Raw genomic sequence first — 27,002 nt, 5'->3', positions numbered from 1 at the left:
TGATACTCCTGCTCCTCCCTCTAGAATGTCTCCACCAATCCAGGAAGGGCCCTCTATGTCTTGCTTCTTCCAGTTGTCAGACTACTTCTCCCTCTTCTGTTGGCTACTACGAGGACTAAAGCAGAAGTGAGAGTTCAAGTTTCAGGGCTGCTCTTCTAGGAAACAGGTCTGCCATCACCACCAGCTGTGTTGGAATCTTTCACTTTAGTGAGTACTACCTTATCTGTCTTCTATGTAAGGTTTTCTGGGCTGGCACATGCACTTTTGAGCAAGAGTAACAAACAAGCAAGCAAAACCAACAAATCAAAAGTGCTCTCATGAAAGTATTTCTATCAGAATTTCTCAGCTGTTGTGTAATTGTATCTAGTAAGCAAGGAGTATGTACACACAAAAGGCTATAAACATAGCAGATAAGTTTTTCATTTTAAGTCTTTTGGTACTATGTAATTTTTTTTTTAACTATGTGCATGTGTTAACTTGGTAAAATGTTTTGGAAAAAACTTAATTGAGTTCAAGTACCAGCTGAGTTTTTCATTGTGCTGTCTACTTACCTCTCCACCCTGCTCAGTGGCAGATAGGAATCCATCTTTTACATCATCCAGAAAGTATGCATACTACCTCTAGGGAAACTTCAGGGAATGTATAAATGAAAATCCAAGGAAATAATCCAGGGAAGCCACTTTTCTCCAGTAAGTGATCAAGGGCAGCTCTAAAAATCCTATAGAGAAGGTTAAGTTTAGGGCTAGGGAGAATAGTAGGGGGCTTCACCTTGCTTTGAGGCTATATATGCTAAGCCACTGTTATTACTTGGATTACTTGGTAGGAGAGATACTTACAGAGATGTAGGGCGGCTAAAGCCTCTTCTGCATTGCTGTTTATATAGATGTAGAGCTTGCATCTTAGATGAGACCTTAAATACTTTGAAAGCCCAGCTGACCAGGAATGGTACTTTCTCTCTTAGAGGAGTTTTCTGTAGCTCAGTATAAACATCTGTACTCCTAGCTCAGCTCCTTCACCTACAAAGAATATTGGAAACCTGGAAAATAGATGTTATGAAATGCTAAGATCACTGAAAAGAACGTCGCTGGGGAGAAGGCAATCTTACCACTTTGATGAGGAGGATGCTGATAAGTTCTTTTTGGTAGAGCAGAATGGTTAGGCTCATTTTAAGCTCCAAATGACTGGTCAATTTTCTTTTCATTATATGTTTGAAGGATTCTAAATGTGGTGAAGGAAATAGCTTCAAAATTTCATCTTAAATGCATAATAATGGAAACAATTCCTATGACATCAATAGAGGACTGGCTTAAGAAATTATGGTGCAGCTGTTCACTGGAATGTCATGCACTCTTTAAACAAAACAAGAACATTTAAAAAAAAAAACCCAAAATGAGAAAGATACTTATGTACTGACATGGAAAGACCTTCAAGAATTTGTCATAAAAATGTTTTTTAATGGGAAGAATAGTGTGTACTCTAGGTTACCTGTTGTGTCAAAGTGGTGGAGAAAGAAGAATCTTTTGCTTAAATACACATAAAGAAATACTGAAAAGATACATAGAAGTAATTGTAGTTCCTTAAGAGAGTGGGGGGGGGGATGAGACTGAGCAGCTGTGAGTTGGGGGTGCAGGGGGAAGATTTTTTCACTGTGTAATTTTTATGCTTTTTGCACCATTTGAAAACATGATCTAAAAAATTACAAATAAACAGAAAAGTTATACTAAAAGCTTAGTGTTTTTAACTACTACTTAATGTGGGGCTCTAACTCACCAACCATGAGATCATGGCCTGAGCCAAAATTGGAAGCTTAACCAACTGAGCCACCCAGGTGCCCCTTATATCACCCACTTCTGAGCTATTATCAATATAGATCAGCACTGTCCACAAGAGATGTTCTGCAGTGATAGAAATGTTTTGTGTCTGCAGTTATCTATATGCAGTAGCCAAGAGCCACAAGTGGCTACTTAAGTGCTTAAAATTCAGTTACTCTAAGAACTTATTTTTAAATAGTATTTAAATTAATTTAAATTTAAATAGCCACATGTGAACAGTCCAGGTATTTATATAAATCTGATTAAGCAATAAAGGCACTGCTCAGGTCTACTGTTATCCTGAGCTATTGAAATAAACTGTATATAAAAGTTATCCCTTCTGAGTCATTTCTTCATTCAACAAATAAGCAAATACTATGGGCTGAACACGATGATATTTCCCAGGGATAGTCCCATGAACATAACAGACTAAATGCCTACCCTCATAGAACTTACATTCTAACACCAAAGATCAGCAAACTAGAGCCGTGAGTTAAATCCCACCCTCTACCTGTTTTTATACAGGCTGCAAACCAAGAATGGTTTTTACATTTTAATTTTCTATAAATATTATAACGTAAAAATATAAACATTTTTTGTTTTTTGAAACATTTGAAGACATGATCTAAAAAATTACAAATAAAGAGAAAAGTTACAACACTGAAAACCTAGTGTTTTTAACTACTACTTAACTCCTTTCAGCTGAATGAAACCTGATGCTAATTCTGTAATAAGGGAGACGGCTGCCAAATGTATGGGATTTATCTTTATATAATATTTATAATTTATATTATATTATAAATGTTTTTTTCAGTTTTGAAAAAGTCAAAAGAGGAATAATAATTCATGACACATGAAAAATATATGAAATTCAAGTTTCAGTATCCATAAATAGGTCTTTTTTGGAACATAGCTATGTCTATTTAGTCATGTATTGTCAATGGCTTCTATCTCAACCAGAGTTGAAGTAAGCAGTTGCCACAGAGATCATACATATGGCCCAGAAAGCCTAAATTATTATCTGGCCCTTTACAGAAAAGGTTTGCCAACCCCTGCTCTAGAGAGTAGTAATATGCTAGACACCATGATAAGCACTTTGTATGTATTATCTCATTTAATCTTTGGGACAATTCTCTCTGACAGGGGTTCTATTAGTCTCTACATTGGCAAAACAGAAAACCAGGTTCTGAAAATGTGCATTTCTAACTAGCTTCCAGGTTATGCTGATGCTGCTGGTTCACAGATCACAACCTCTGAATCAGTGATTCTCCACCTTGATTGCACATTAACATCCTCTGAGGAAATTTTAAGAATATGCTGCCCAGGCCCCATCTTCCAGAGATTCTGATTTAATTGGTCTAATACCCAGGCATCGGTATTTTTTAAAAAAGCTTTGCTGGTGATTCCAATATACAGCCAGGGTTGAGAATCACTGCTCTACTGAAATCCTATTGAACAACAGTAAAGAGAACATTCAAATGAGAATCCAAAGACGTGAGTTCTAGTTCTAACTCTGATATGACATATTGAAGCAAGTTGCTTCCCTTCTCTGGGGCTCTGTTTTCTCTGCAGGTGAAAAATGGGGAGCTCAAACCAGATGATCTCAGAGGGTTCAAGTTCAGTGACTTGTCTGGTCTTCACATAAACAGGTGGGAGGGTCAGAAGAAGAACCCAGATCTTATAATGCATTGGGTGCAGCAACATGATGCCCAAACACCAGACCTATTTAGGATAAAACTGATGGCTGACATTATTAATTATTGTTTGACAACATATCAGTATAGAAACTCTCCCACATAGCCATGCTGCCTTACACACCACATAGCTAGAGTTGGAGTTAAAAATGATTTAATGATTATGAGAGTAGTATTTCATTGTAGGAAATTTGGAAGATTACAGAATGTATGAAGAAGAGAACCCTACAATCCCTAGAACCATGTTTTTAATAACTTTGTTTATGAGACCTCAGCCAAGTAAATGACATCATGATCAAATGATTTCCCACAGAAGCAGGGGGGCTCCGTGGCCTGAAGGGTCCTCCCCCACAAAAGTCCTAAAGGTTAAAGCCCTATTATTACATCTCCCGTAAATGCAGCTCCAAGCCTGGACTGGAAGGTTGTGTGGGCTCCTACTGGGAGCATGGGAACTATGGCCTATAAACCAAAGGACTTTTGACAGTTCTTTCATGCCTAATTGGTACTGGGGTACTCTCAGTTTTCTCACTTATGGATTACCCACTGTGGAAATTTCTCCTGAACATGTCTGTACAACTCTTGAAATGACGGTGAAAGATTAAATTAGATAAGCAGGCTTGGCCCTTTGCTTTCACTGAGAGTAACTGAGTGACCCAGATCTTCACTTCTTTAGAAATGCATATGGGAGGCAATAGTATGTAGTACATAGTCAGGAGAATGAGCTGGGACCAGACAGTTCTAGGTTCAGATCCAACTAATGCCTCTGTTGTGGACTGAATGTGACCCTTCCAAATTCTTATGTTGAAGCCCTGACCCCCGAAATGTGATGGTATTTGGAGGTGGCGTCTTTAGGAGGGAATTAGGTTTAGATGAGGTCACAGGGTGAGGCCCCAATAATGGGTTTAATATTTTTATAAAAGGAGAAGAGAAACCAGAGCTCTTGCTCTCTCTACCATGTGAGGAAACAAAGAGAAGGTGGTCATCCACAAGCCAGGAACAGAGCCCATACTGGGAAACTGAACTGGCCAGCACTTGGTCTTAGATTTCCCAGCCTCCAGAACTGTGAGAAATAAGTGTCTATTTTTTGAGCCATCCTGTCTATGGTATTTTGTTATGGTGGTCAGAGTTGACTAAGACAGCCTTGCTTCGTCATTTTTTCTTTCTTTAAACAGAAATGATAATAGTATCCATGTCACAGAGTTACTCTGACGATTTAGTGATAATTTGTATGTAAGTGAAACAAAGTACAGTGTTTAAAACATATTGAGTGCTCAGAGAATGGCATTTTTAGGATGATTGTTAGTAATAATAATAAAACTTAGCTATTTTGGGGTATAGCTACCTTTAGGAGAGAGACAAATACATATCCTTTTACTTGTCTTTTAGATGGATTAGTTTCTGTGGAAACCCTGAGTGCTAACACATCCAGCAAGACTGATGCTACCTCTTGTCACTATGAAGACATTACTTCGTGCCAAGTGTTTTTGGCGCCTAGCAATCCCTGGTTCTGTGAGAGAACTGCATAAAGATTATAGAATAGTGCCTCCTCAGAATTTTTCCAACTATGAATCCATGAAACAGGAATTCAAACTGGAGACTCCAGAGTATTTCAACTTTGCTAAAGATATCCTGGACCAATGGACCAATATGGAAAAGGTATGAAGCAAGGGCCAGTCCAACTACAGTTTCTCAGATAGAAGTGGTTTTGCCCCCAGGGGATATTTGACCATGTCTGGAAACAATTTTGTTGCCATGACTTGTGAGAAGGTGTGTGCCAATGGTTAGAGGCCAGGGATGCTGCCACACATCCTCTAATACATAAGACAGTTCCCCATGGCAAAGAATTATCTGGCTCAACATGTTAATAGTTCCATGGTTGAGAAAGGTGATGGTTATAAAAATGCATGATTATAGGTTAACTTCTTAAAAATCCAGAAAGGACTCGAATGAAAATGATTCCAAGAGTCAGAAATGGTAGGAAACAAGACATAGACATGTCACTGAGAGAATATAAAGGGATGCAAGAATTCTAACTTCTTGGAAAGAAAAGCAATCAGGCTAAATGAGAAATGACATATGCTGGAAGAAATGACATGGCTCCCAACAGCTAGAAATAAAGACTCTAGAGTTATTTCCCAATATTCCATATGTGTCTTAACTAATGACCTGTGAATTTTATTCTGGAAAAAATATTCCATTAAGTCAGTTAAAATAGAATTTAGCTGCATAATGACCTTTAAATCCATGACTGGTTTGTCTTTCCTCAGGCTGGAAAGAGACCTTCCAATCCAGCCTTCTGGTGGATAAATGGAAATGGAGAAGAAGTGAGATGGAGTTTTGAAGAACTGGGATCTTTGTCTAGAAAATTTGCCAATATACTTACAGAAGCCTGTGCCCTGAAAAGAGGAGATCGAGTAATTGTGATTCTGCCCAGGATCCCAGAATGGTGGCTTGCAAATGTAGCCTGTCTGCGAACAGGTTAGTAGTGCTTGCAATCTGATTATATTTAAAATAGGCTAGATGGGAGAGTTTCCAAAACATCTAAGTAATCATGAGACATTCATTTGGGTAAATTATTTGAGGAACTATACACAATATAGTAGTATTCTCAGAAACCTTAGAAATGTGTTGGAAACATTTCCTATCTTTTGACTTAAACTATGAGTTGGGTTTTTCATAATGAAATTAAGTTTATTTTTTTTAATTAAGTTTATTTATTTTTGAGAGAGACAGAGAGTAGAGAAGGGGCAGAGAAAGAGGGAGAGAGAGATTCTCTGTGCTGTTAGCTCAGAGCCCGATGTGCTGCTTGTACTCACAAACCCTGAGATCATGACCTGAGCCAAAACCAAGAGTCAAGACTCTTAACCTACTGAGCCACCCAGGTGCCCCATGAAATAAGTTTATTAACCAAATGCCAATCAACAATTGAATACCCTCATACCTCCCACTCTTCTCCTCCTATAGACTCATGGCCATCTGAATCTCAATGCAGCCACAAACTCAAAGAACCTACCCTAGTTCTTCTTTCATGCCTTTATTTCTCTCATGGTTAATTACCATTCATCTGGTACCCTAAGCCAAGCAGCTGCTACTCCTCCTTCCAAATCAGTTCCTGCATCTTGTAAATTTGACTTTCTACGTGCCCCTTGAGTCCCTCTTCTTCTCCAATTCCATTGCCATTGCCTTACTTCACATGTTTGCCATCTCCTGAATGGGCTTGCCCAAAAGTCTTCCTAATTCTGGTCTTGTGTGTGCCCACTTTAGTCCTACGCAATTCATTCTCCATAGCTACTGTTCTTTCTAAAATGCACATTCTATCCTGTCATTATGCTGCTTGACATGATTTAATAACTCTCCATTGCCTACCTGGTAACATCTGAACTTCTTTAGTTTGTCATGGAAGGTTTGAACTATCTTCCCTTCATTGTTTTCATACTCTGTGCTCCAGGAGTAGCAAGTGGTTTCCTATAAGGTTCATGATCCTTCCCATTTCCTGGCTTTTGTGCACATTGTTTCCTATGTGTGGAAAGCCTTTTCCTCACACCTAACCTCCTGGACAACTATTGGATTTTCAGGTCTTAATTCTATGTCACTTCTCAGGCAACCCCACCCTGATGTCCCAATTAGGTGCTTTCTTTTTTGAGCTCCCCTAAAAAACATGTATGCATTTTTATTTTAACCTGTACTATGTTGTCTGGGTATATCATTTGTTCATAAATTTGTCATTCCCATAGGACTATGTATGTTCCTAAAAGGCAATGACTATGAGATAGTCATGTCTGTACCTCCAATTGTTGACATATAGTAAATGCTCAGTAAAATATTGGTTGAATTAATTCATATCCCTACCGTTATAATAAATCATTATATTAAGTAAGCATTCTTAATTTATCATAATAATTACTTGCAATTGAGGAGAGTTATACATTCCATATCATATATACATATAAATTATACACTGGAGTAGCAGAACCCACTTTTACAGTTTTTCTTTTTTAACAAAATGATAGCTTTCATGAATGCTGCTATACTCATTGTCTTAGTAAGGGGAATGTTGGATTTCCAAGACCAGAAATCCATTCATATTAGTTCAATTAAGGAAGGATAATTATTGGATGTCTACTGAAGAATCTCACAGAAAAAAAAGTGCAGAAAGAGCAACTGGCCTCTGCAAGGGAGGTGGGCAGCTTCTTTCTCTATTTCTTTTGCTTTAAAGCCATAGGGCCTCTTGTCTCTGCCTCTCTCAAGCATCTGTTCTTTTGACATCTGCTAACACATGATTTCTTTGCTGCCTTCATTTTGGCTGACATGTGGCTTTGGTTTGCCACACAGATGCCTTAAGTCCTAACTCTGTATGTTCTCAGTCTCTTAAATCAAATATTTGAGGCAGAATCTGATTGGCATGGCTTGGGTTAGGCCAGTCAGATGTGGTCAGAGGCAAGTTCATCTGGTACAAACATGGTTACTGAGGTTACAGAAAGTAAGGCAGAGTCTCTTAGAAGGGAGTATGAAAGGGAGGCAATAAATGGTAAATCTAATATACTAACAATTCTGAAAATAAGCATTACCTACCACCTAGAGGGATGGGTAGATGGACTAGGCTTTCAAATCCTGTTGCCAAACTGAATGATGGGAGTTACTTCTTTTGTCCACCAAACAAACTTCTGTAAAAATTTTGTCCTTTCATGTATATCTGTTAACAGGGAGAAAAGGGGCTACGAGTGTCAGTCTTTTGACCCTTCAGGCAAAAATTGGTAATATCACCTTATACACCCTATATCACAAACATGGTAATGAGAGGCCTCCCCCAAGATTTAAAGTAACATTTTGTTCCCTGACAAGAAATAATGTAATGCTTCCCAGAATGATTAATTTGGATAGGAAGCAGTTTTAATAGGTAAGATTGATCACTATTAATAGGTTCTTTTAAAGATAGGATATGAGGAGAGGGTCCAACATGGCAGAGAAGTAGGGGGAATCAATACTTCCCATGCCTCTCAAACAAAGAAGTGTAGAAACTAAAGGACTTTGAACACCAGAGCCTGGGAGAAAAAGAGACTGAATCTACCAGGAAGAAAATGGGAAAGCTGGAAAAAAGATAGGTGGGTAACTGCGAATTGGGGGAGATAAAAAAAAGGCTGCATGAGCACGGAGGGGAGGGACCCCCTTCTGCAAAGAGACAAAGGGAAGAGAAAGAGTGGCTAGGGAAGTGCAGGACTGTATCTAGACAGGAGAAAGACCTCGGACTGGGATTGAGACTGAGAGGGATCTAATCTCTAACTGCAGGGCTTTCTTCCGACTGGGGATGGCTCCCTGTTCATGCACCTGGGGTGGAGGGGAGCCAGCCCTGGATGTGGTGGTAGGCCGGAGCTCAGTCCACAGTTGGAGAAAGTGGTTCCCTCCCTGGAGGGCTGCATGATAGTACAGAACCTGCCTGCATCCTCCACCCCTTGGGCACAGTGGCTGGGCCAAGGGCGCAGTCTGCAGGAGAAAAAGGCAGCTGTCTCCCTGGAGTGCTGTGGGAAAAGACAAAGCCTGCCTGCATCTGCCACCCTGTGGGCTCGCAGCGAGGGCAGCAACTGAGTCCACAGTAGGAGAAGGCTGTCCTCCCTGAAGTGTAGAGGCACAGACAAAGCCTGTCGAGACCACTTATCGCCGCACTGAGAGGCGCTTCCCCAGCGCCAGAGCGCACTGAACTGGACTTTGAATCCTAGCCAAGCACAGAGTCAGGGGAGTTGGCCGAGTGGAGCCAGAAGGACCCCCCCATCTATGCCCTGGCACAGTGAAGACTACTCAAACTGAGTCCACCAGGTCTGGCTCTGTGGAGAAGAGACTGGAGAATCACCATTCCCTCCCCCCCCCCCCATCCCACCACCACCACCACCAAAGTGAGGCCTCAAGGATCACTCCCAGGGCCCATAGTGGAGGTGGATTCAGAATACGCCAAACCATGCCTCCTTGCACTGGGTAACTGCATATCCAATTGATTGGCACAGACCCTGTAGACAGCTCCTCCCGACAAGCAATGCAGCATTGCCTGGATTAACTCTAGGTCAATTATGGATATATAGATATATTCTCCCCCCACCCCCAATTTCTTCTCCTTATCTCTTCTCTCCCCTAGGCTGGTTACTCTGGTTATTGGGCTGTCTAAACAGACATATTTAATCCATTGTCTTGATACATGTTCTACACCTCCTTTACACTCCTTTCTCTCTCTCTGGAATAATCAAGCCATATAATTTCTCTGTCTGGGTAACTTTATCTTTGTTTCATTTCCCCCGCTTCCTTCTTTATTTTCCTTTCTCTCTCTCTGGATTAAGCCTTTTAGTCTCTCTGCCTAATCAATGTTTATTTTTTCTGCCCCCCCCCCCCCGCCCCCACCACGCGTTCCTATCATTTCTCTCTTTGTATATGCTTTTCCATCAGCACTGCCTCCACTTTCTTCTTTACCTGTAGTCGGTGCTTTTGGGTTTTTTGTTTTTAGTCTTTAAGTTTTTGTTTTTGTTTATTTGCTTGTGTTATTTGTCTGTGTGTTTGCATGTTTTTGTCTCCTGTTTGTCTATCTGTTTTCCTTTGCAGGGCCACTCCAAGGAACAAATCAAAGCACATCTGGTGGAGGGTCCAAAATATTATTACGAATAGGGTAATAAAATAACCAAAGTCGCAACAACAGAGAGCAAGTAACAATCTCTGAAAAAACACCTCCTGAAGGGCCAGGCCCTGGGCAGTGTATGACCCTCCTTTAATATAGCAGTGCTCGCAGGTGCAGGGCAAACAACAAACATTTAAAATGCATAAGGGACAGAAAACTAGCCAAAATGACGAAACGGAAAAATTCTCCTCAAAAGAAATTACAGGAAGTAGTGACAGCTAATGAATTGATCAAAACCGATTGAAGCAATATAACAGAACAAGAATTTAGAATAATAGCCATAAAATTAATTGCTGAGCTTGAAAAAGCATAGGGGACAGCAGAGAACCTATTGCTACAGAGATCAAGGGACTAAAAAATAGTCATGAAGAATTGAAAAATGCTATAAATGAGGTGCAAAATAAAATGGAGGCTGCCACAGTGTGGATTGAAAAGGCAGAGGAGAGAATAGGTGAATTAGAAGATAAAATTATGGAAAAAGAGGAAGGTGAGAAAAAGAGAGATAAAAAAATCCAGGAGTACGAGGGGAGAATTAGAGAACTAAGTGATGCAATCAAATGGAACAATATCCCTATCATAGGAATTCCAGAAGAAGGAGAGAGAGAAAGGGGCTGAAGGTGTACTTGAACAAATCATAGCTGAGAAGTTCCCTGAGTAAGGGAAGGCATCAAAATCCCTCTGGGGAAGGAAACAGGCATCAAAATCCAAGAGGCAGAGAACTCCCTTCAGATGTAACTTGAATTGATCTTCTGCACGACATATCATAGTGAAACTGGCAAAATACAAGGATAAAGAGAGAATTCTGAAAGCAGCTAAGGATAAATGGGCCTTAACACACAAAGGTAGACACACAAGGGTGGTAGCAGACCTATCTACTGAAACTTGGCAGGCCAGAAAGGAATGGTAGGAAATCTTCAATGTGATGAACAGAAAAAATATGCAACCAAGAATCCTTTATCCAGCAAGTCTGTCATTCAGAATAGAAGGAAAGATAAAGATCTTCCCAAACAAACAAAAACTGAAGGAATTCATCACCACTAAACCAGCCCTACAAGAGATCCGAAGGGGGACTCTGTGAGTCAAATGTTGCAAGAACCACAAAGGACCAGAGACACCACTACAGGCATGAAACCTACAGACATCACAATGACTCTAAACCCATATCTTTCAATAATAACACTGAATGTAAACGGACTAAATGCTCCAACCAAAAGACATAGGGTATCAGAATGGATAAAAAAACAAGACCCATCTATTTGCTGTCTACAAGAGACTCATTTTAGACCTGAGGACACCTTTAGATTGAAAGTGAGGGGATGGAGAAAAATCTATCATGCTACTGGAAGTCAAAAGAAAGCTGTAGTAGCCATACTTACATCAGACAAACTAGACTTTAAAGGCTGTAACAAGAGATTAACAAGGGCATTATATAATAATTACAGGGTCCATCCACCAGGAAAAGCTAACAATTATAAATGTCTATGTGCCGAATATGGGAGCCCCAAAATATATAAATCAATTAATCACAAACATAAGCAACCTTATTGATAAGAAAGTGGTAATTGCAGGAGACTTTAATACTCCACTTATAGCAATGGATAGAACATGTAGACAGAGAATAAATAAAGAAACAAGGTCCCTGAATGATATATTGGATCAGTTGGACTTGACAGATATATTTAGAACTCTGCATCCCAAAGCAACAGAATATACTTTCTTCTCGAGTGCACATGGAACATTCTCCAAGATAGATCACATACTGGGTCACAAAACAGCCCTTAATAAGTATAAAAGAATTGAAATTATACCATGCATACTTTCAGACCACAATGCTATGAAACTGGAAATCAACCACAGGAAAAAGTCTGGAAAACCTCCAGAAGCATGGAGGTTAAAGAACATCCTACTAAAGAATGAATGGGTCGAGGTGCCTGGGTGGCTCAGTCAGTTGAGCGTCTGACTTTAGCTCAGGTCATGATCTCACACTCCATGAGTTCGAGCCCCACATTGGGCTCTGTGCTGACAGATCAGAGCCTGGAGCCTGCTTCAGATTCTGTGTCTCCCTCTCTCTCTGCCTCTCCCCTGCTCATGCATTCTCTCTCTCTCTCTCTCTCTCTCTCTCTCTCTCTCTCTCTGTCAAAAATAAGCATTAAAAGGGGCGCCTGGGTGGCGCAGTCGGTTAAGCGTCCGACTTCAGCCAGGTCACGATCTCGCGGTCCGTGAGTTCGAGCCCCGCGTTGGGCTCTGGGCTGATGGCTCAGAGCCTGGAGCCTGTTTCCAATTCTGTGTCTCCCTCTCTCTCTGCCCCTCGCCCATTCATGCTCTGTCTCTCTCTGTCCCCAAAATAAATAAACGTTGAAAAAAAAAATTTAAAAAAAAATAAAATAAGCATTAAAAAAAACAGTTTTAAAGAATGAATGAGTCGGGGCGCCTGGGTGGCTCAGTCAGTTAAGCATCAGACTTCAGCTCAGGTCATGATCTCACAGTTTGTGAGTTTGAGCCCCGTATCAGTCTCTGTGCTGACAGCTCGGAGCTTAGAGCCTGCTTCAGATTCTGTGTCTCCCTCTCTCTCTCTGCCCCTCCCTTGCTTTCAGGCACGCTCTCTCTCTCTCTCTCTCTCTCAAAAATAAAATAAACATTAAAAATTTTTTAAAAAAGAATGAATGGGTCAACCAGGCAATAAGAGAAGAAATTTAGAAGTATATGGAAACAAGTGAAAATGAAAACACAACAATCCAAACGCTTTGGGATGCAGCGAAGGCAGTCCCGAGAGGAAAATACATTGCAATGCAGGCCTAGCTCAAGAAACAAGAAAAATCCCAAATACAAAATCTAACAGCACACCTAAAGGAAATAGAAGCAGAGCAGCAAAGACACCCCAAACCCAGCAGAAGAAAAGAAATAATAAAGATCAGAGTAGAAATGAACAATATAGAATCTTAAAAAACTGTAGAGCAGATCAACGAAACCAAGAGTTGGTTTTTTGAAAAAATAAACACAATTGGTACACCTCTAGCCAGGATTCTCAAAAAGAAAAGAGAGAGGACCCAACTAGATAAAATCATGAATGAAAATGGAATTATTACAGCCAATCCCTCAGAAAAACAAGCAATTATCAGGGAATACTAGGAAAAATTATATGCCAACAAACTGGACAACCTGAAAGAAATGGACAAATTACTAAGCACCCACACACTTCCAAAACTCAAACAGGAAGAAATAGAAAACTTGATCAGAAAACTTTGATTCAGCAAAGAAATTGAATCAGTTATCAAAAATCTCCCAACAAATAAGAGTCCAGGACCAGGTGGCTTCCCTGGGGAATTCTACCAGACATTTAAAGCAGATATAATACCTATCCTTCTCAAGCTTTTCCAAAAAATAGAAAGTAAAGGAAAACTTCCAGACTCCTTCTATGAGGGCAACATTACTTTGATTCCCAAACCAAACACAGACCCAGCAAAGAAAGAGAACTACGGGCCAATATCCCTGATGAATATGGATGCAAAAATTCTCAACAAGATACTAGCAAATTGAATTCAATTGAATATAAAAAGAATTATTCACCATGATCAAGTGGGATTCATTCCTGGGCTGCAGGGCTGGTTCAGTATTCACAAATCGGTGCAGAAAAGGCATTTGACAAAATTCAGCATTCTTTCTTAATAAAAACCCTCAAGAAAGTCAAGATAGAAGGAACACACTTAAACATCATAAAAGCCATTTATGAAAAGCCCACAGCTAATATCATCCTCAATGGGGAAAAACTGAGAACTTTCCCCCTGAGATCAGGAACACGACAGGGATGTCCACTCTCACTGCTGTTGTTTAACATAGTGTTGGAAGTTCTAGCAATCAGACAACAAAAGGAAATCAAAGGCATCAAAATTGGCAAAGATGAAGTCAAGCTTTCACTTTTTGCAGATGACATGACACTATACATGGAAAACACTATAGACTCCACCAAAAGTCCGCTAGAACTGATACATGAATCAGCAAAGTCGCAGGATACAAAATCAATGTACAGAAATCAGTTGCATTCTTATACACTAATAATGAAGCAACAGAAAGACAAATAAAGAAACTGATCCCATTCACAATTGCACCAAGAAGCATAAAATACCTAGCAATAAACCTAACCAAAGATGTAAAAGATCTGTATGCTGAAAACTATAGAAAGCTTAGGAAGGAAATTGAAGAAGATATAAAGAAATGGAAAAAAATTCCATGCTCATGGATTGGAAGAATACATATTGTCAAAATGTCAATACTACCCAAAGCTATCTACACATTCAATGCAATCCCAATCAAAATTGCACCAGCATTCTTCTCGAAGCTAGAACAAGCAATCCTAAAATTTGTATGGAACCACAAAAGACCCCGAATAGCCAAAGTAATTTTGAAGAAGACCAAAGTGGGAGGCATCACAATCCCAGACTTTAGCCTCTACTACAAAGCTGTTATCATCAAGACAGCATGGTATTGGCACCAAAACAGACACATAGACCAATGGAATAGAATAGAAACCCCAGAATTAGACCCACAAAAGTATGGCCAACTCATCTTTGACAAAGCAGGAAAGAATATCCAATGGAAGAAAGACAGTCTCTTTAACAAATGGTGCTGGGAGAACTGGACAGCAACATGCAGAAGAATGAAACTAGACCACTTTCTTACACCATTCACAAAATTAAACTCAAAATGGATAAAGGACCTGAATGTGAGACAGGAAACCATCAAAACCCTAGAGGAGAAAGCAGGAAAAAAAAACCTCTCTGACCTCAGCCGCAGCAATTTTTTACTTGACACATCCCCAAAGGCAAGGGAATTAAAAGCAAAAATGAACTACTGGGACCTCATGAAGATAAAAATCTTCTGCACTTCAAAGGAAACAATCAACAAAACTAAAAGGCAACCGACGGAATGGGAAAAGATATTTGCAAAGGACATATCGGACAAAGGGCTAGTATCCAAAATCTATAAAGAACTCACCAAACTCCACACCAGAAAAACAAATAATCCAGTGAAGGAATGGGCAGAAAACATGAATAGACACTTCTCTAAAGAAAACATCCATGGGCGCCTGGGTGGCGCAGTCCGTTAAGCGTCCGACTTCTGCCAGGTCACGATCTCGCGGTCCGTGAGTTCGAGCCCCGCGTCGGGCTCTGGGCTGATGGCTCAGAGCCTGGAGGCTGTTTCCGATTCTGTGTCTCCCTCTCTCTCTGCCCCTCCCCCGTTCATGCTCTGTTTCTCTCTGTCCCAAAAATTTAAAGAAAACATCCAGATGGCCAACAGGCACATGAAAGGATGCTAAACATCGTTCCCCATCAGGGAAATACAAATCAAAACCACACTCAGATACCACCTCACGCCAGTCAGAGTGGCTAAAATGAACAAATCAGGAGACTACAGATGCTGGCGAGGATGTGGAGAAATGGGAACCCTCTTGCGTTGTTGGTGGGAATGCAAACTGGTGCAGCTGCTCTGGAAAACAGTGTGGAGGTTCCTCAGAAAATTAAAAATAGATCTACCCTATGACCCAGCAATAGCACTGCTAGGAAGTGCAAAGGGATACAGGAGTGCTGATGCATAGGGGCACTTGTACCCCAATGATTATAGCAGCAATTTCAACAATAGCCAAATTATGGAAAGAGCCTAAATGTTCATCAACTGACGAATGGATAAAGAAGATGTGGTTTATATATACAGTGGAATACTACTTGGCAATGAGAAAGAATGAGATATGGCCTTTTGTAACAACGTGGATGGAACTGGAGAGTGTTATGCTAAGTGAAAGAAGTCATACAGAGAAAGACAGATACCATATGTTTTCACTCATATGTGAATCCTGAGAAACTCAATAGAAGACTGGGGGGGAGGAGGGGAAGAGGGGAAAAAAGTTACAGAGAGGGAAGGAGGCAAACCATAAGAGACTCTTAAATACTAATAACAAACTGAGGGGTGATGGGGTGGGGAGTGGGTGATGGGCATTGAGGAGGGCACCTGTTGGGATGAGCACTGGGTGTTGTATGGAAACCAATTTGACAATAAATTTCATATAAAAAAATTGAAAAAAGAAAAGAACAGAAAAAGGAAATTTAATAAAATAGGATATGAATAATTTTTTAGCAGAAATTAATTATCTAAGGGTAATGTGTTTAAACAAAGTGCTCCTACTAGGCATCAAATACTGACTGTGAACTTGTCATTAGAGAGTGCCTTTAAATTATTAACAGAAGACTGTTAGGCCATGGCAGGAGAATCACTTATCCCCAGGTGGAACATCTCTAAGGAATAGCCTTGGAGATAAAGCCTCATAAATATTGCTGCATTGCCTGATTAGAAAGGAAAGATATTCTGAAGAGCTTTGTGTTTTGGTACTGATTGTCTGCTTCCTGAAGAACTCCACTGAGGGGCTTATCCTTTCCAAAATGGAAAGACGAGTCAGTGTCAAGAGTCCAGGAATGAGCAGGTATGTGTTATTCAATCTTCCTTTCCTGCTGTGATGCTGGGAAGAGCAAAAACCATTGTGAAGTGTATACTTTCCAGCCCTCTCCTGAGGGTCTGGACCTAAGAGTGGTGGAGTCTGAAATATAAATATGGATACATGTAGATATAGAGATACAGATATAGACATATTCTTGAAAGTCCATTAATCCTTTGAGAAAATAACAGCTAAAATTTGGTCAGCACTGTTCTATGCTCTTTATACATTTTAACTCATTTACTCCTCATTAATCTTATAGAATCCTCATTTTACAGTAGCAGAACCTGAGACTCATGGAGATGAAGTGGCTTGTCCAAGGCCAAGCTATAAGACTATTTGGCTCCAGGACACACTCTTAACCATTACACTATACTTACAGTGTAATTTACAGCAGGGAGAAGTAGAAGTACAGAAAAGATGAATGCCTCGATCCTTCCCTTTGGAGAGAAATCATAAAACATTCACGTATGTTTTAAAAGGTGCTGGACTGAAGTAGTTAAGTGTACAGCTCTGGGGTCAGGCTACAGGGTTCAATCTCTGCACTGCCACTTTCCATTTCAGGGATCTTTGGCAAGTTATTCATAGATTTTGTGTTTTGTTTTTTTTTTGGGGGGGGTAGGGATTAAATAAGTTAAAACATGCAAAACACTTAGAATAGCATCTGACATTTAGCCAATAAATGTTGGGTAATATTACTCTACAATCCAAACTCTCTTTAACAAAATGGGAAAAAAAACCTCTCTTCAAGCTGAACGTTATGAATGGTCTTCAGATAGAAGATAATTATCCATCATTTAACATGCTTTCATAGTAGGTCAAAAGAGTCACAGATTTTAAGATCCCTTGAAAGGCAAAAGCCAAATAATTAATGGAAGATAAATAGATATCTAGACTGTTAAATGGAATGGTAAACTCATCCTGAGACATAAAGTACACATGAGCTATCTACACTAGCTAACTACCATGATAAAGGAAATCCTTCCTTCTATACGTAGTTTCTTTTCTGCCCCTGTAGGGACAGTTTTAATTCCAGGAACCACCCAGCTGACCCAGAGAGACATTCTCTACAGACTACAATCTTCAAAAGCAAAGTGCATTATCACCGACGAAGTTTTAGCCCCCGCAGTAGATGCTGTTGCATCTAAATGTGAAAATCTGCACTCCAAGCTAATTGTGTCTCAGAAACCCAAAGATGGATGGGGGAACCTCAAGGAAATGATGAAGTGAGTAGCCATAATTGTTGTAGAACAGCTTTCCCAGAGGAAGGCAACACTGAAAAGATACTCAACCCACCAAGTGATCAGAAAAATGAAAAGTAAAATGAGGCAAAGGGAACAACTAGTAATTATGGCTGCACCAACAATGTAAACTCTGAGGCAGGAAAGAGGTTGGAGTGTTTTTTAGAGGTTAGGATCTCCAGGAAGCAGGCCCTGAGATAGAGATTAGTTGTGTAAGAAGTTTATTAAGGAGTTGTCTTGGGGTCAACACCTATGAAGGAAGGGGAGGGATGTGCAATTGGGCAAAGGAAGAAATGTATCTGCCATGCGCTCCCACTGGGACCTGTGCGGCATGGATAGCCCCGCAAAGCTATTCCCAGATAAAATAAGAGATCCTGGCCTTTATATACCCATACTGATCAGTAACTGGGTGTGGCCTATCCCTAGAAGGAGAGGTGAGTGACCTTGAGCAAGGCAGCTGTCTTCAGCCAAAGCAATCTCTAAAAGAGAGCTGGCTCCCAGCAGCTGTGGGAAGTAAGTCCTTCATTCCTGCAGCAGGATCTAGGAGGTGTCTCACAGCACCAACCACAGAGCTGTTATCATCTCCCAGAGAAACAGAGAAACACAGTGAATTCTTCTGTGTAGGCTATATCCGTACCTTGCTGATAACAACACTTCTGGTTATAAATAAGATGGATGCAATTATAAAACTGAGTTACACTGATGTCCATCCCTGCTATGGAATGCTTCCAGGGGTCACTTGGCACTATGGCCATGTACTGGTTCTATCTTAGCTTTAGGCTGGCAGCCAGTTCCCTCTAGAATGAACTTCCTACCTTTACTCAAGGATTTGGAAGCATGCTTGCAACTATGGATTTGTTCCTACTGCCTCTAAGATAGCCATCATTTATTGAGTTCTTACCAAAAGCCAAGTACTGTTCTAATTAAAATAATGTTAGGGGCGCCTGGGTGGCGCAGTCGGTTAAGCGTCCAACTTCAGCCAGGTCACGATCTTGCGGTCCATGAGTTCGAGCCCCGCGTCAGGCTCTGGGCTGATGGCTCAGAGCCTGGAGCCTGTTTCAGATTCTGTGTCTCCCTCTCTCTCTGCCCCTCCCCCGTTCATGCTCTGTCTCTCTCTGTCCCAAAAAATAAAAAAAATAAATAAATAAACGTTGAAATAAAATAATGTTATAATTGCAATAACGGGTAACATTTATATTGCCTTGGTTAGGTGCCAAAAACTGCTCCAAGCGTTCACCTATATTAACTCATTAAAATGTCACAATAACCTAAGGAAAGGGTGCTATAGTAATACAGATGAATAAGGTCAAATGCTATGATCTGGCAGAGCTGGGTTTCAAACCCAGGGAGTCTGGCTTCTGAACCCACACTCCTAAAGGCTATGTTTACTGCCTATAGTGGTGAAAGATTGGTATGATAACCCCACCTTAGTTTTCAAAAGCAACTGTATTTACAATGAAGTGATAAATACACTGCTCTAGGTAATATTTTTAAGGAAGAAAATTATGAAATCATAGACTAAGTACCTAGTCTACCTGTTAGGCTTTGAAAACAGCTTCTTGGGAGCCTGGGTGGCTTAGTCATTAAGCATCCAACTCCAGCTCAGGTCATGATCTCACGGTTGGTGAGTTGGAGCCCCACTTCGGGTGAGCCCTGCTTCCCTCTCTCCTCTCTCTCTCCTCCCTCTCTCTCTCTCTCTGCCCCTCATGGGATTCTCTCTCTCTCTCTCTCTGTCTCTCTCTCTCTGACCCTCTCTCACTTACTCCCTCTTGAAAGAAAGAAAGAAAGAAAGAAAGAAAGAAAGAAAGAAAGAAAAGGAAAACAGCTTTTCTACAATTCTCGTAGCCTGGATTTTCTAATTCATTCATTCTCAGCCCAGTACTCCCAGATAAAATCTCTGTGTGCAGTGTTTACCTCCTCTTAGCTGCCCTAATGTGGGGCCTGTTAGCAGCCCAGTTATCCTTCAGAACTACAGCTGATCCTTGAACAATGTGGGAATTACCAACCTGCCTTATACTGTTACCCATGACTTCTGTTAACATACTCAATTTTTTAAATGCTTATTTATTTTGAGAGAGAGAGAGAAAGAGCACATGCAAGCCGGGGAGGGGCAGAGAGAGAGGGAAAGAGAGAATCCCAAGCAGACTGCACACTGTCAGTGCAGAGCCTGATGTGGGGCTCGATCTCAAGAACTGTGAGATCATGACCTGAGCTGAAATCAAGAGTCATATGCTTAACCATTGAACTGAGCCACCCAGGCACTCATATCACTTTTAAAAAAAGAAAAGAAAAGAAAATCATATTTGAGAACATCCACAGTGAAGGGGATGGGGCAGTTCTCACATAGCCATCATTATGAGATCATAGAATCCTCATTATGCTGGTGTTATGATCAAACTCTTGAGTTTTTTTTATCTATTTATTTTTTTAAATTTATTTAGTTATTTCTGAGAGAGACAGAGAGAGAGCATGAGCAGGGGAGGGGCAGAGAGAGAGCAAGAGAGAGAATCCCAAGCAGGCTCCACACTGTCAACTCAGAGCCCCACATGGGGCTTGATCCCACAAACCATTAGATCACTACCCTAGCAGAAATCAAGAGTCAGACACTTAACCGACTGAGCCATCCAGGCACCCTCTTCAGTTTTTTAAAAATGCATCAAGTCTTCTTTTTTGTATAGTAGAAAAGCTATGAAACCAGCCCATAAGTGGGCTTTGATGACAAAATTTAGTTTGATTCCAGAAAGCACCTAAGAAGATAGAGAAAGAGATGGTTTTTACCTTGGAATTCAACCCAAGTCACTGAGGCCTGACTCATAAGGTGAAGAGGTCCGAGTAGATGGTTTCTCGAATATTTGGCTGTGGTTAACAGTTCATGGTGCTGTGTATCATGTGCAGAATCATTGTAGTTCTTCCTTTGTAGACAGGCCAGTGACAACCACACCTGTGTGAAAACAAAACACGATGAGATGATGGCCATTTACTTTACCAGTGGAACAAGTGGAACTCCGAAAATGACCGGACACACCCATAGCAGTTTTGGTTTAGGATTATCTGTAAATGGAAGGTACCTTCACGGAGCTGCAGCTTGACATGTCAAAACTGCGGAGGTGATGATTCATTTATTGGTCTTTTAAATTTGTTTTTCCTACATATATCAGGATGATTCCTTGTTTTCCCAGGTTCTGGCTGGATTTGACACCTTCAGATGTGATATGGAATACCTCAGACACAGGCTGGGCAAAGTCTGCATGGAGCAGTGTCTTTTCTCCATGGATCCAGGGAGCATGTGTATTTGCACATTACTTGCCACGTTTTGAGCCAACTTCCATCTTTCAGGTAAGGCAGAGAACAAGAGGTCACCATTTAGAAATGCTTTAGCAGGGGCGCCTGGGTGGCGCAGTCGGTTAAGCGTCCGACTTCAGCCAGGTCACGATCTCGCGGTCCGTGAGTTCGAGCCCTGCGTCAGGCTCTGGGCTGATGGCTCAGAGCCTGGAGCCTGTTTCCAATTCTGTGTCTCCCTCTCTCTCTGCCCCTCCCCCGTTCATGCTCTGTCTCTCTCTGTCCCCAAAATAAATAAACGTTGAAAAAAAAAAATTTTAGAAATGCTTTAGCAGCGTTCCTGACAGGACTGATGAATACAGTAGCTTGCAGAAATCAGAGTGAACAACATGATTTAAGGTATTTCACACCTGGTAAGTCATTTATCCTGAAAAGATATACAGGCAAAAGGTGTGAGTGCATTTATGTTAGAATAAACAATGTTTAAGTTGTGCTGTGCCCTAAATAAACATTTAGCAACTTATTAAAGTTGTAGTAAGACTAAGAGTTTACTTCTAAATTGCAGACACTTTCCGAGTTTCCCATCACCGTCTTCTGTTCAGCGCCGACTGCATACCGAATGCTTATACAGAATGATATGACCAGGTAAGAAATGTTGGTAAATAGGCACTTAGTGGGGGTAGGAGATAGGAAGAGTAAGCCATAAAATAAAGGATCTTTCTGCCTAAAAACAAAGTTCCACACTAGTAGGTACAGAATTTAACAATCTCTTCACCCCCTTCTCCTTCTTGCTTTCATTCTTTAAATCATAATTATTACATCCAGGGCAGGCTCCCCCAAGAAAGGTGAGAAAAGGGAGGGTTTAGTCACAGGTATACCCCTGAGCCCAGAGGTTATGGATAAGAAAGTGTTCAATCTTTTGGATGATGAATGTTACATGAGCTGAGAAAGTAGAGAAATTACTCCAACTTGGAGCCCTGTCCCAGCAAATAGGAAAAAAGGATGAATGTCTTTTACTCTTGATTCCATTTGAAAGGGCACATTGGTAAATATTTTTAAATCATTAAAATTGCTAAAACTTTTTGAATAGGAAATATTTCATATGACATATAATTCAAGAGGTATATAAGATTATAGAATGGAGTCTCCCTCCAAACCTTGTCCTCAGTGTCAGTTCTCCTTCTCCCTGAAATCTGTGCTTATACAAACCAATATGCCAGTATTCTTCCCCCATTCTTTTATACACATAAATGGAAACATAGTATGCTCACAGTTCTGCACCTTCCTTTTTTTGCCTAACAGTACATCCTGGAACTGTGTGCTATCCAGTGCTATCCAATATGGTAACCACTAGCCACATGCAATTATTTAAATTTAACTTTAATTAAAAATTCACTTCCAAAGTTGCACTAGCCATGTTTCAAGTGCTCTGTAGCCACATAGGGCTAGGTGATACTGCAGTGGATAGTGCAGATAATAGAACATTTTGATTGTGGCAAAAAATTCTATTGGACAACACTGTCCAGGAACTTCCTTATTTTTTTTTCCTTTTACAGCTCTATAGGATTCCACTGCATAAATATTCCACAGTAAATTTAACCATACAATTGGTAAATTCTTAATCACTGATTTAAAATGTTATTATGAGATACCTTCCCTGAGGATGACATAGCTTGCTTGCTTTTTCTTTTTTCTTTCTTTCTTTCTTTTTTTTTTTTACAACAAATCACACACTCCCAGAAAATAAGAGGGGAAAAAAATGGATGTCTTGGGAGTCATTTTATGATGTTAGAAGGGTTTGTTCATTTTGTTTGTATTGAAGAGAGGAGTAAGGAAGGAACTAAAACACACTTCATATTGAATTTCATTAGAAATAACACTAATTTTCATTTCTCTCTATTCTTGTCTCCTAAATTTAACTTGTTTTCTGAGAAGCTATAAGTTCAAAAGCTTAAAGCACTGTGTGAGTGCTGGGGAACCAATCAATCCTGAAGTGACTGAACAATGGAGAAACCGAACAGGTCTGGATATCTATGAAGGATATGGACAGACAGAAACGGTATATGACCTCATTGAAAAGACAGGGACGGATTCGAGTTAGCTGGATAAATAAAAAGTGATTTATATAACTGATAAATTTTAAAAATAAGTGTTTATTATATCCTTACAATTGTTTGAGGGATAGGGCAGTAGAGGAGTGGTTAGAAGAGTAGTTTAAAGAAAGTTGGAGGGAAACCAGTTACAAAAAAAAAAGTTACAACTGTAACAGATACAGTTGTTTAAGTAGCCATTCACTGAGAAAAACCACTATAGACCTGATCAGGGCAAGGGCATTAAAATATATTTTAAATGAAAGAATGCTAGATCAACAGACAGATTTCCCCTTATGAAAGAGCGAACTTTCTTACAGCTGCCTCAAAAACAGAAAATTCTGAGTTCCTTGCTACTTAAAACATTAAGAGTTCACTTAGATAACTCCTTGGCAAGTATACTCTAAAAGGGGTTATTTTAAAGAGCTTGTAGACATAAGAAGAAGAAATTCTAGAGGAAGTGAATAAACTCATAACAAAAGTGGTTATTATGTAAGGAAAAGGAGGCATACAATGGAGCAGAAAAGGGAAAGGCTGAAAGAAATTTTTCATAGTGTCTTTTTATAATGCTTCTATTTATAAACCATAAGAGTGGTCAAAAATTAATATACCAAAAATAAAATTTACAAATGTATTAAATAGAAAGAGCAGAACAAGTATCATGCTAATATAGGTATGTTTTCATAAATATGGACATTTTAGTAATTATCAATTTATTAAGTCTTATAACTTTACTGTATGTCTTTGTTTAGTGTCTATCTCTACACTCCCTGAGAGCAGAAAATTTGTTTTATTTTTGAGTCTGGTTCATCATAAATTTTCGATAATTATTTGTTGAATGAATGCATGTGGGTGAATAAATTAATTTTAAGTTAGTTGTAATGTTACTTTATTCTTTCTTCTTCTTAACTAGGTGCTAATCTGTGGAAATTTTAAGGGAATGAAAATCAAGTCTGGCTCAATGGGAAAGCCATCTCCTGCTTTTGATGTTAAGGTTTGCACATCCCCTTCCAGGAGAATATTTAACAACCTAATCTGTTTACCACCTACCCCTACACTCCTAGTTTTGGTGATGATTTCATGCTACTTCCATGATATCTTAATTTCCACGTATTAGAAATGGATTAGAGATATTAGTTTAATGGTCTCCTTTTTTTTTTTTTTTTTTTTTTTAGCAAAGCAGTGGCTTGTGCCATGCAGTTCTAAGCATTTTATAAGTACTAATCCATTTGATTCCCAGAAAGAACCTATAAGAGACATACCAATATAAGAACAATTTTACAATGGCTGAAGGGGAATGAGAGATACAAGCTTCCAGTTATAGAATGAATAAGTTATAAAGATAAAAGATACAGCATAGGGAATATAGTCAATCAATACAATACAATATAGTATTGTAATCATCATGTGTGAGGACATATGGTAGCTACATTTGTGAGCACAACATAATATATAAACTTGTCAAATCATTATATTGTAAACCTGAAACTAATATAACATTGTATGTCAACTGTCATTCAATAAAGAATAAAATAAAAAAGAACCATTTTACAGATGAGGCACAGAGAGGGATCAGGAATTCACCAGAAGTCACATAGCTAGTGGCTACTAGTGCTGGGATTCAATTCCAAGCAATCTGGTTCCAATATCTATATTCTTAATCACATCATCATACTGTGCCCTTTCTGATGAAGGAGGTCAAGACCTCCTGAGGGGTCAAGTAGGCCAAAGGAAGTTACAGTTTACAGTGGCTGAAATATTTTTATCTTTCCCTAGTCCTACCAGGCCATTTCCTGGCTTTCTTTAACCATGGCCATTAGTACCACCTGATCCCTAGGGAGCATCCTATTCTCCTATCTGCACACTTTTTACAGGGTTAGAAATGTTCTCAGATCAACATACCCAAAGGAACTTACACTAATATATAAGAGAAAACCATAGCATAGCAACAAAAACACAAAATGGATGAGCTTACAGAATGGAGAGCTTAGAACCAAACTAAATGAGGGTTAGTTATGGATTAGATCAATGCTTCCAAAGCTTTTCTGATCATAAGAATCACCTGGATACTTGTTTTAAAACACTAATTCTCAGGCCCCTTCTAGATGAAAATGAAATCTTTGTTTTAAACAAGTGCCCCAGTTCTTATGATTAGATAAGTCTGAGAAAATTTAGATGAAATTGATTGCTGACGTCACTGTTTATAGAATAAACCAGATGCTGGGTTCTTTCCCTTACTTTAACGTTGCTGAGAACCTTGTTTAAAGATAAGTTTGCCTCAGGGTGCCCGGGTGGCACAGTCAGTTAAGCTTCCAACTTCGGCTCAGGTCATGATCTTGTGGTCTGTGAGTTTGAGCCCTATGCCCAGCTCTGTGCTGACAGCTCAGGGCCTGGAGCCTGCTTCAGATTCTGTGTCTCCCTCTCTGTCTTCTTCTCTCCTCCTTTCACTCTCTCTCTTTCTTTCTCAAAATAAATAAACATAAAAAAATTTTTTTTAAAGATAGGCTTGCCTGATGGCACAGATCTGGCTCTACTATTCACTAGCTGAATGTCTTTGGGTAAACTGTTGAAGTCTCAGTTTCCTGATTTGTAAAATAGGGACTATGGTGAATGGCTTGGGACTTACTTGGTTGTAGCACTAAAAGTCATACATCCCAGGGACACTCTCCTGCCTTTGTCCTGGGCAAACTGAGATGGTTGGTCGCCCTAATAATGAAACTGGTATCATAGGTTTCTTGTGAGGATTAAATGAGATAATATCCCTAAAGAGCATAACAAAGTTCTTGGCACATAATAAAGGTCTAAAAGATAGGTGCCATTACTATCATTCAGCTCTCCCTTGCATTCCCTTCCTTTGAAAAGCTTTTCTTTTCTTTTCTCTTTTAATGTTTATTTATTTATTTTGAGAGAGAGAGTGCGAAAGGGAGAAGGGCAGAGAGAGAGGGAGAGAGGGAGGGAGAGACGGGGTTGGGGTGGGGGGGAGAGGCAGAGAGAGAGAGAGAGAGAGAGACAGAGTATCCAAAGCAGGCTCTGCACTGATAGCAGAGAGCCTGATGTGGGGCTCGAACCCACAAACCGCAAGATCATGACCTGAGCCAAAGTCGGACACTTAACCAACTGAGCCACCAGGCACCCCTGAAAAGCTTTTCTAAGAAGAGATGGTCAGGGAGCCCTGGTTACATTCTGTAAACAGGCTTAATAATAGTTCATTGGTTTATAGGATGCCTTAGGTTGGAGAAAGAAATATTGATAGTTGAGCCTTCTCTTGTCTGCGTTATATGCAATCAGGTTGGCATTTCACAAAGTTGTGTTCCTTTCTTCCCTCTTAATGACAATTCCCAACATGCATTGCTATGAAGTTCTCACAGTACAGCTGTACTCACATGAATCCCAACAGCAATGTATCACCACTTCCCCACTAATTTAAGTCCTGTGGATTTCTGGAGCAACTATATTTGAATGCACAAAGGATGTGGCCAAGAGGAAAACTGCCCCCAATTTTTTATTGTAATAAAATACACATAGGAGCGCCTGGGTGGCTCAGTCAGTTGAACGTCCGGCTTCAGCTCAGGTCATGATCTCATGGTTTGTGAGTTCGAGCCCCGCGTCGGGCTCTGTGCTGACAGCTCGGAGCCTGGAGCCTGTTTTGGATTCTGTGTCTCTCTCTCTGCTCCTCCCCTGCTCATGCTCTGTCTCTGTCTCTCAAAATAAATAAACATTAAAAAAAATAATAAAATAAAAAAAATAA

The 27,002-nt window shown here is 40.0% G+C and overlaps 1 protein-coding gene across 4 annotated transcripts in view; it reads left to right on the top strand.

Annotated features, from left to right (window-relative positions):
* Nucleotides 1-27,002, top strand: part of ACSM3 (acyl-CoA synthetase medium chain family member 3) — a 78,439-nt gene that overhangs the window by 21,490 nt on the left and 29,947 nt on the right. For 2 of the 4 annotated variants that reach the window (XR_006294213.1, XM_043560350.1), the window contains exons 1-9: nt 53-207; nt 4,892-5,161; nt 5,773-5,983; nt 17,663-17,870; nt 20,806-20,949; nt 21,065-21,221; nt 21,730-21,809; nt 23,100-23,223; nt 24,168-24,248. Coding sequence is in view for 3 of the 4 variants with exons in the window: in XM_043560350.1 (XP_043416285.1) it covers nt 4,943-5,161; nt 5,773-5,983; nt 17,663-17,870; nt 20,806-20,949; nt 21,065-21,221; nt 21,730-21,809; nt 23,100-23,223; nt 24,168-24,248 (1,224 nt within the window). In the remaining variant the exon portion in view is untranslated. Of the gene's footprint in view, nt 1-52; nt 208-4,891; nt 5,162-5,772; nt 5,984-17,662; nt 17,871-20,805; nt 20,950-21,064; nt 21,222-21,729; nt 21,810-23,099; nt 23,224-24,167; nt 24,249-27,002 lie in introns of those variants that run through there. The other 2 variants (XM_043560352.1, XM_043560351.1) reach the window with 1 other exon arrangement.

Source organism: Prionailurus bengalensis, chromosome E3 (assembly GCF_016509475.1).
Source record: "Prionailurus bengalensis isolate Pbe53 chromosome E3, Fcat_Pben_1.1_paternal_pri, whole genome shotgun sequence".
Lineage (NCBI taxonomy): Eukaryota > Metazoa > Chordata > Mammalia > Carnivora > Felidae > Prionailurus > Prionailurus bengalensis.
Note: the sequence above shows the minus strand (reverse complement) of the source record. Positions and strands in the feature narration are given on the sequence as shown.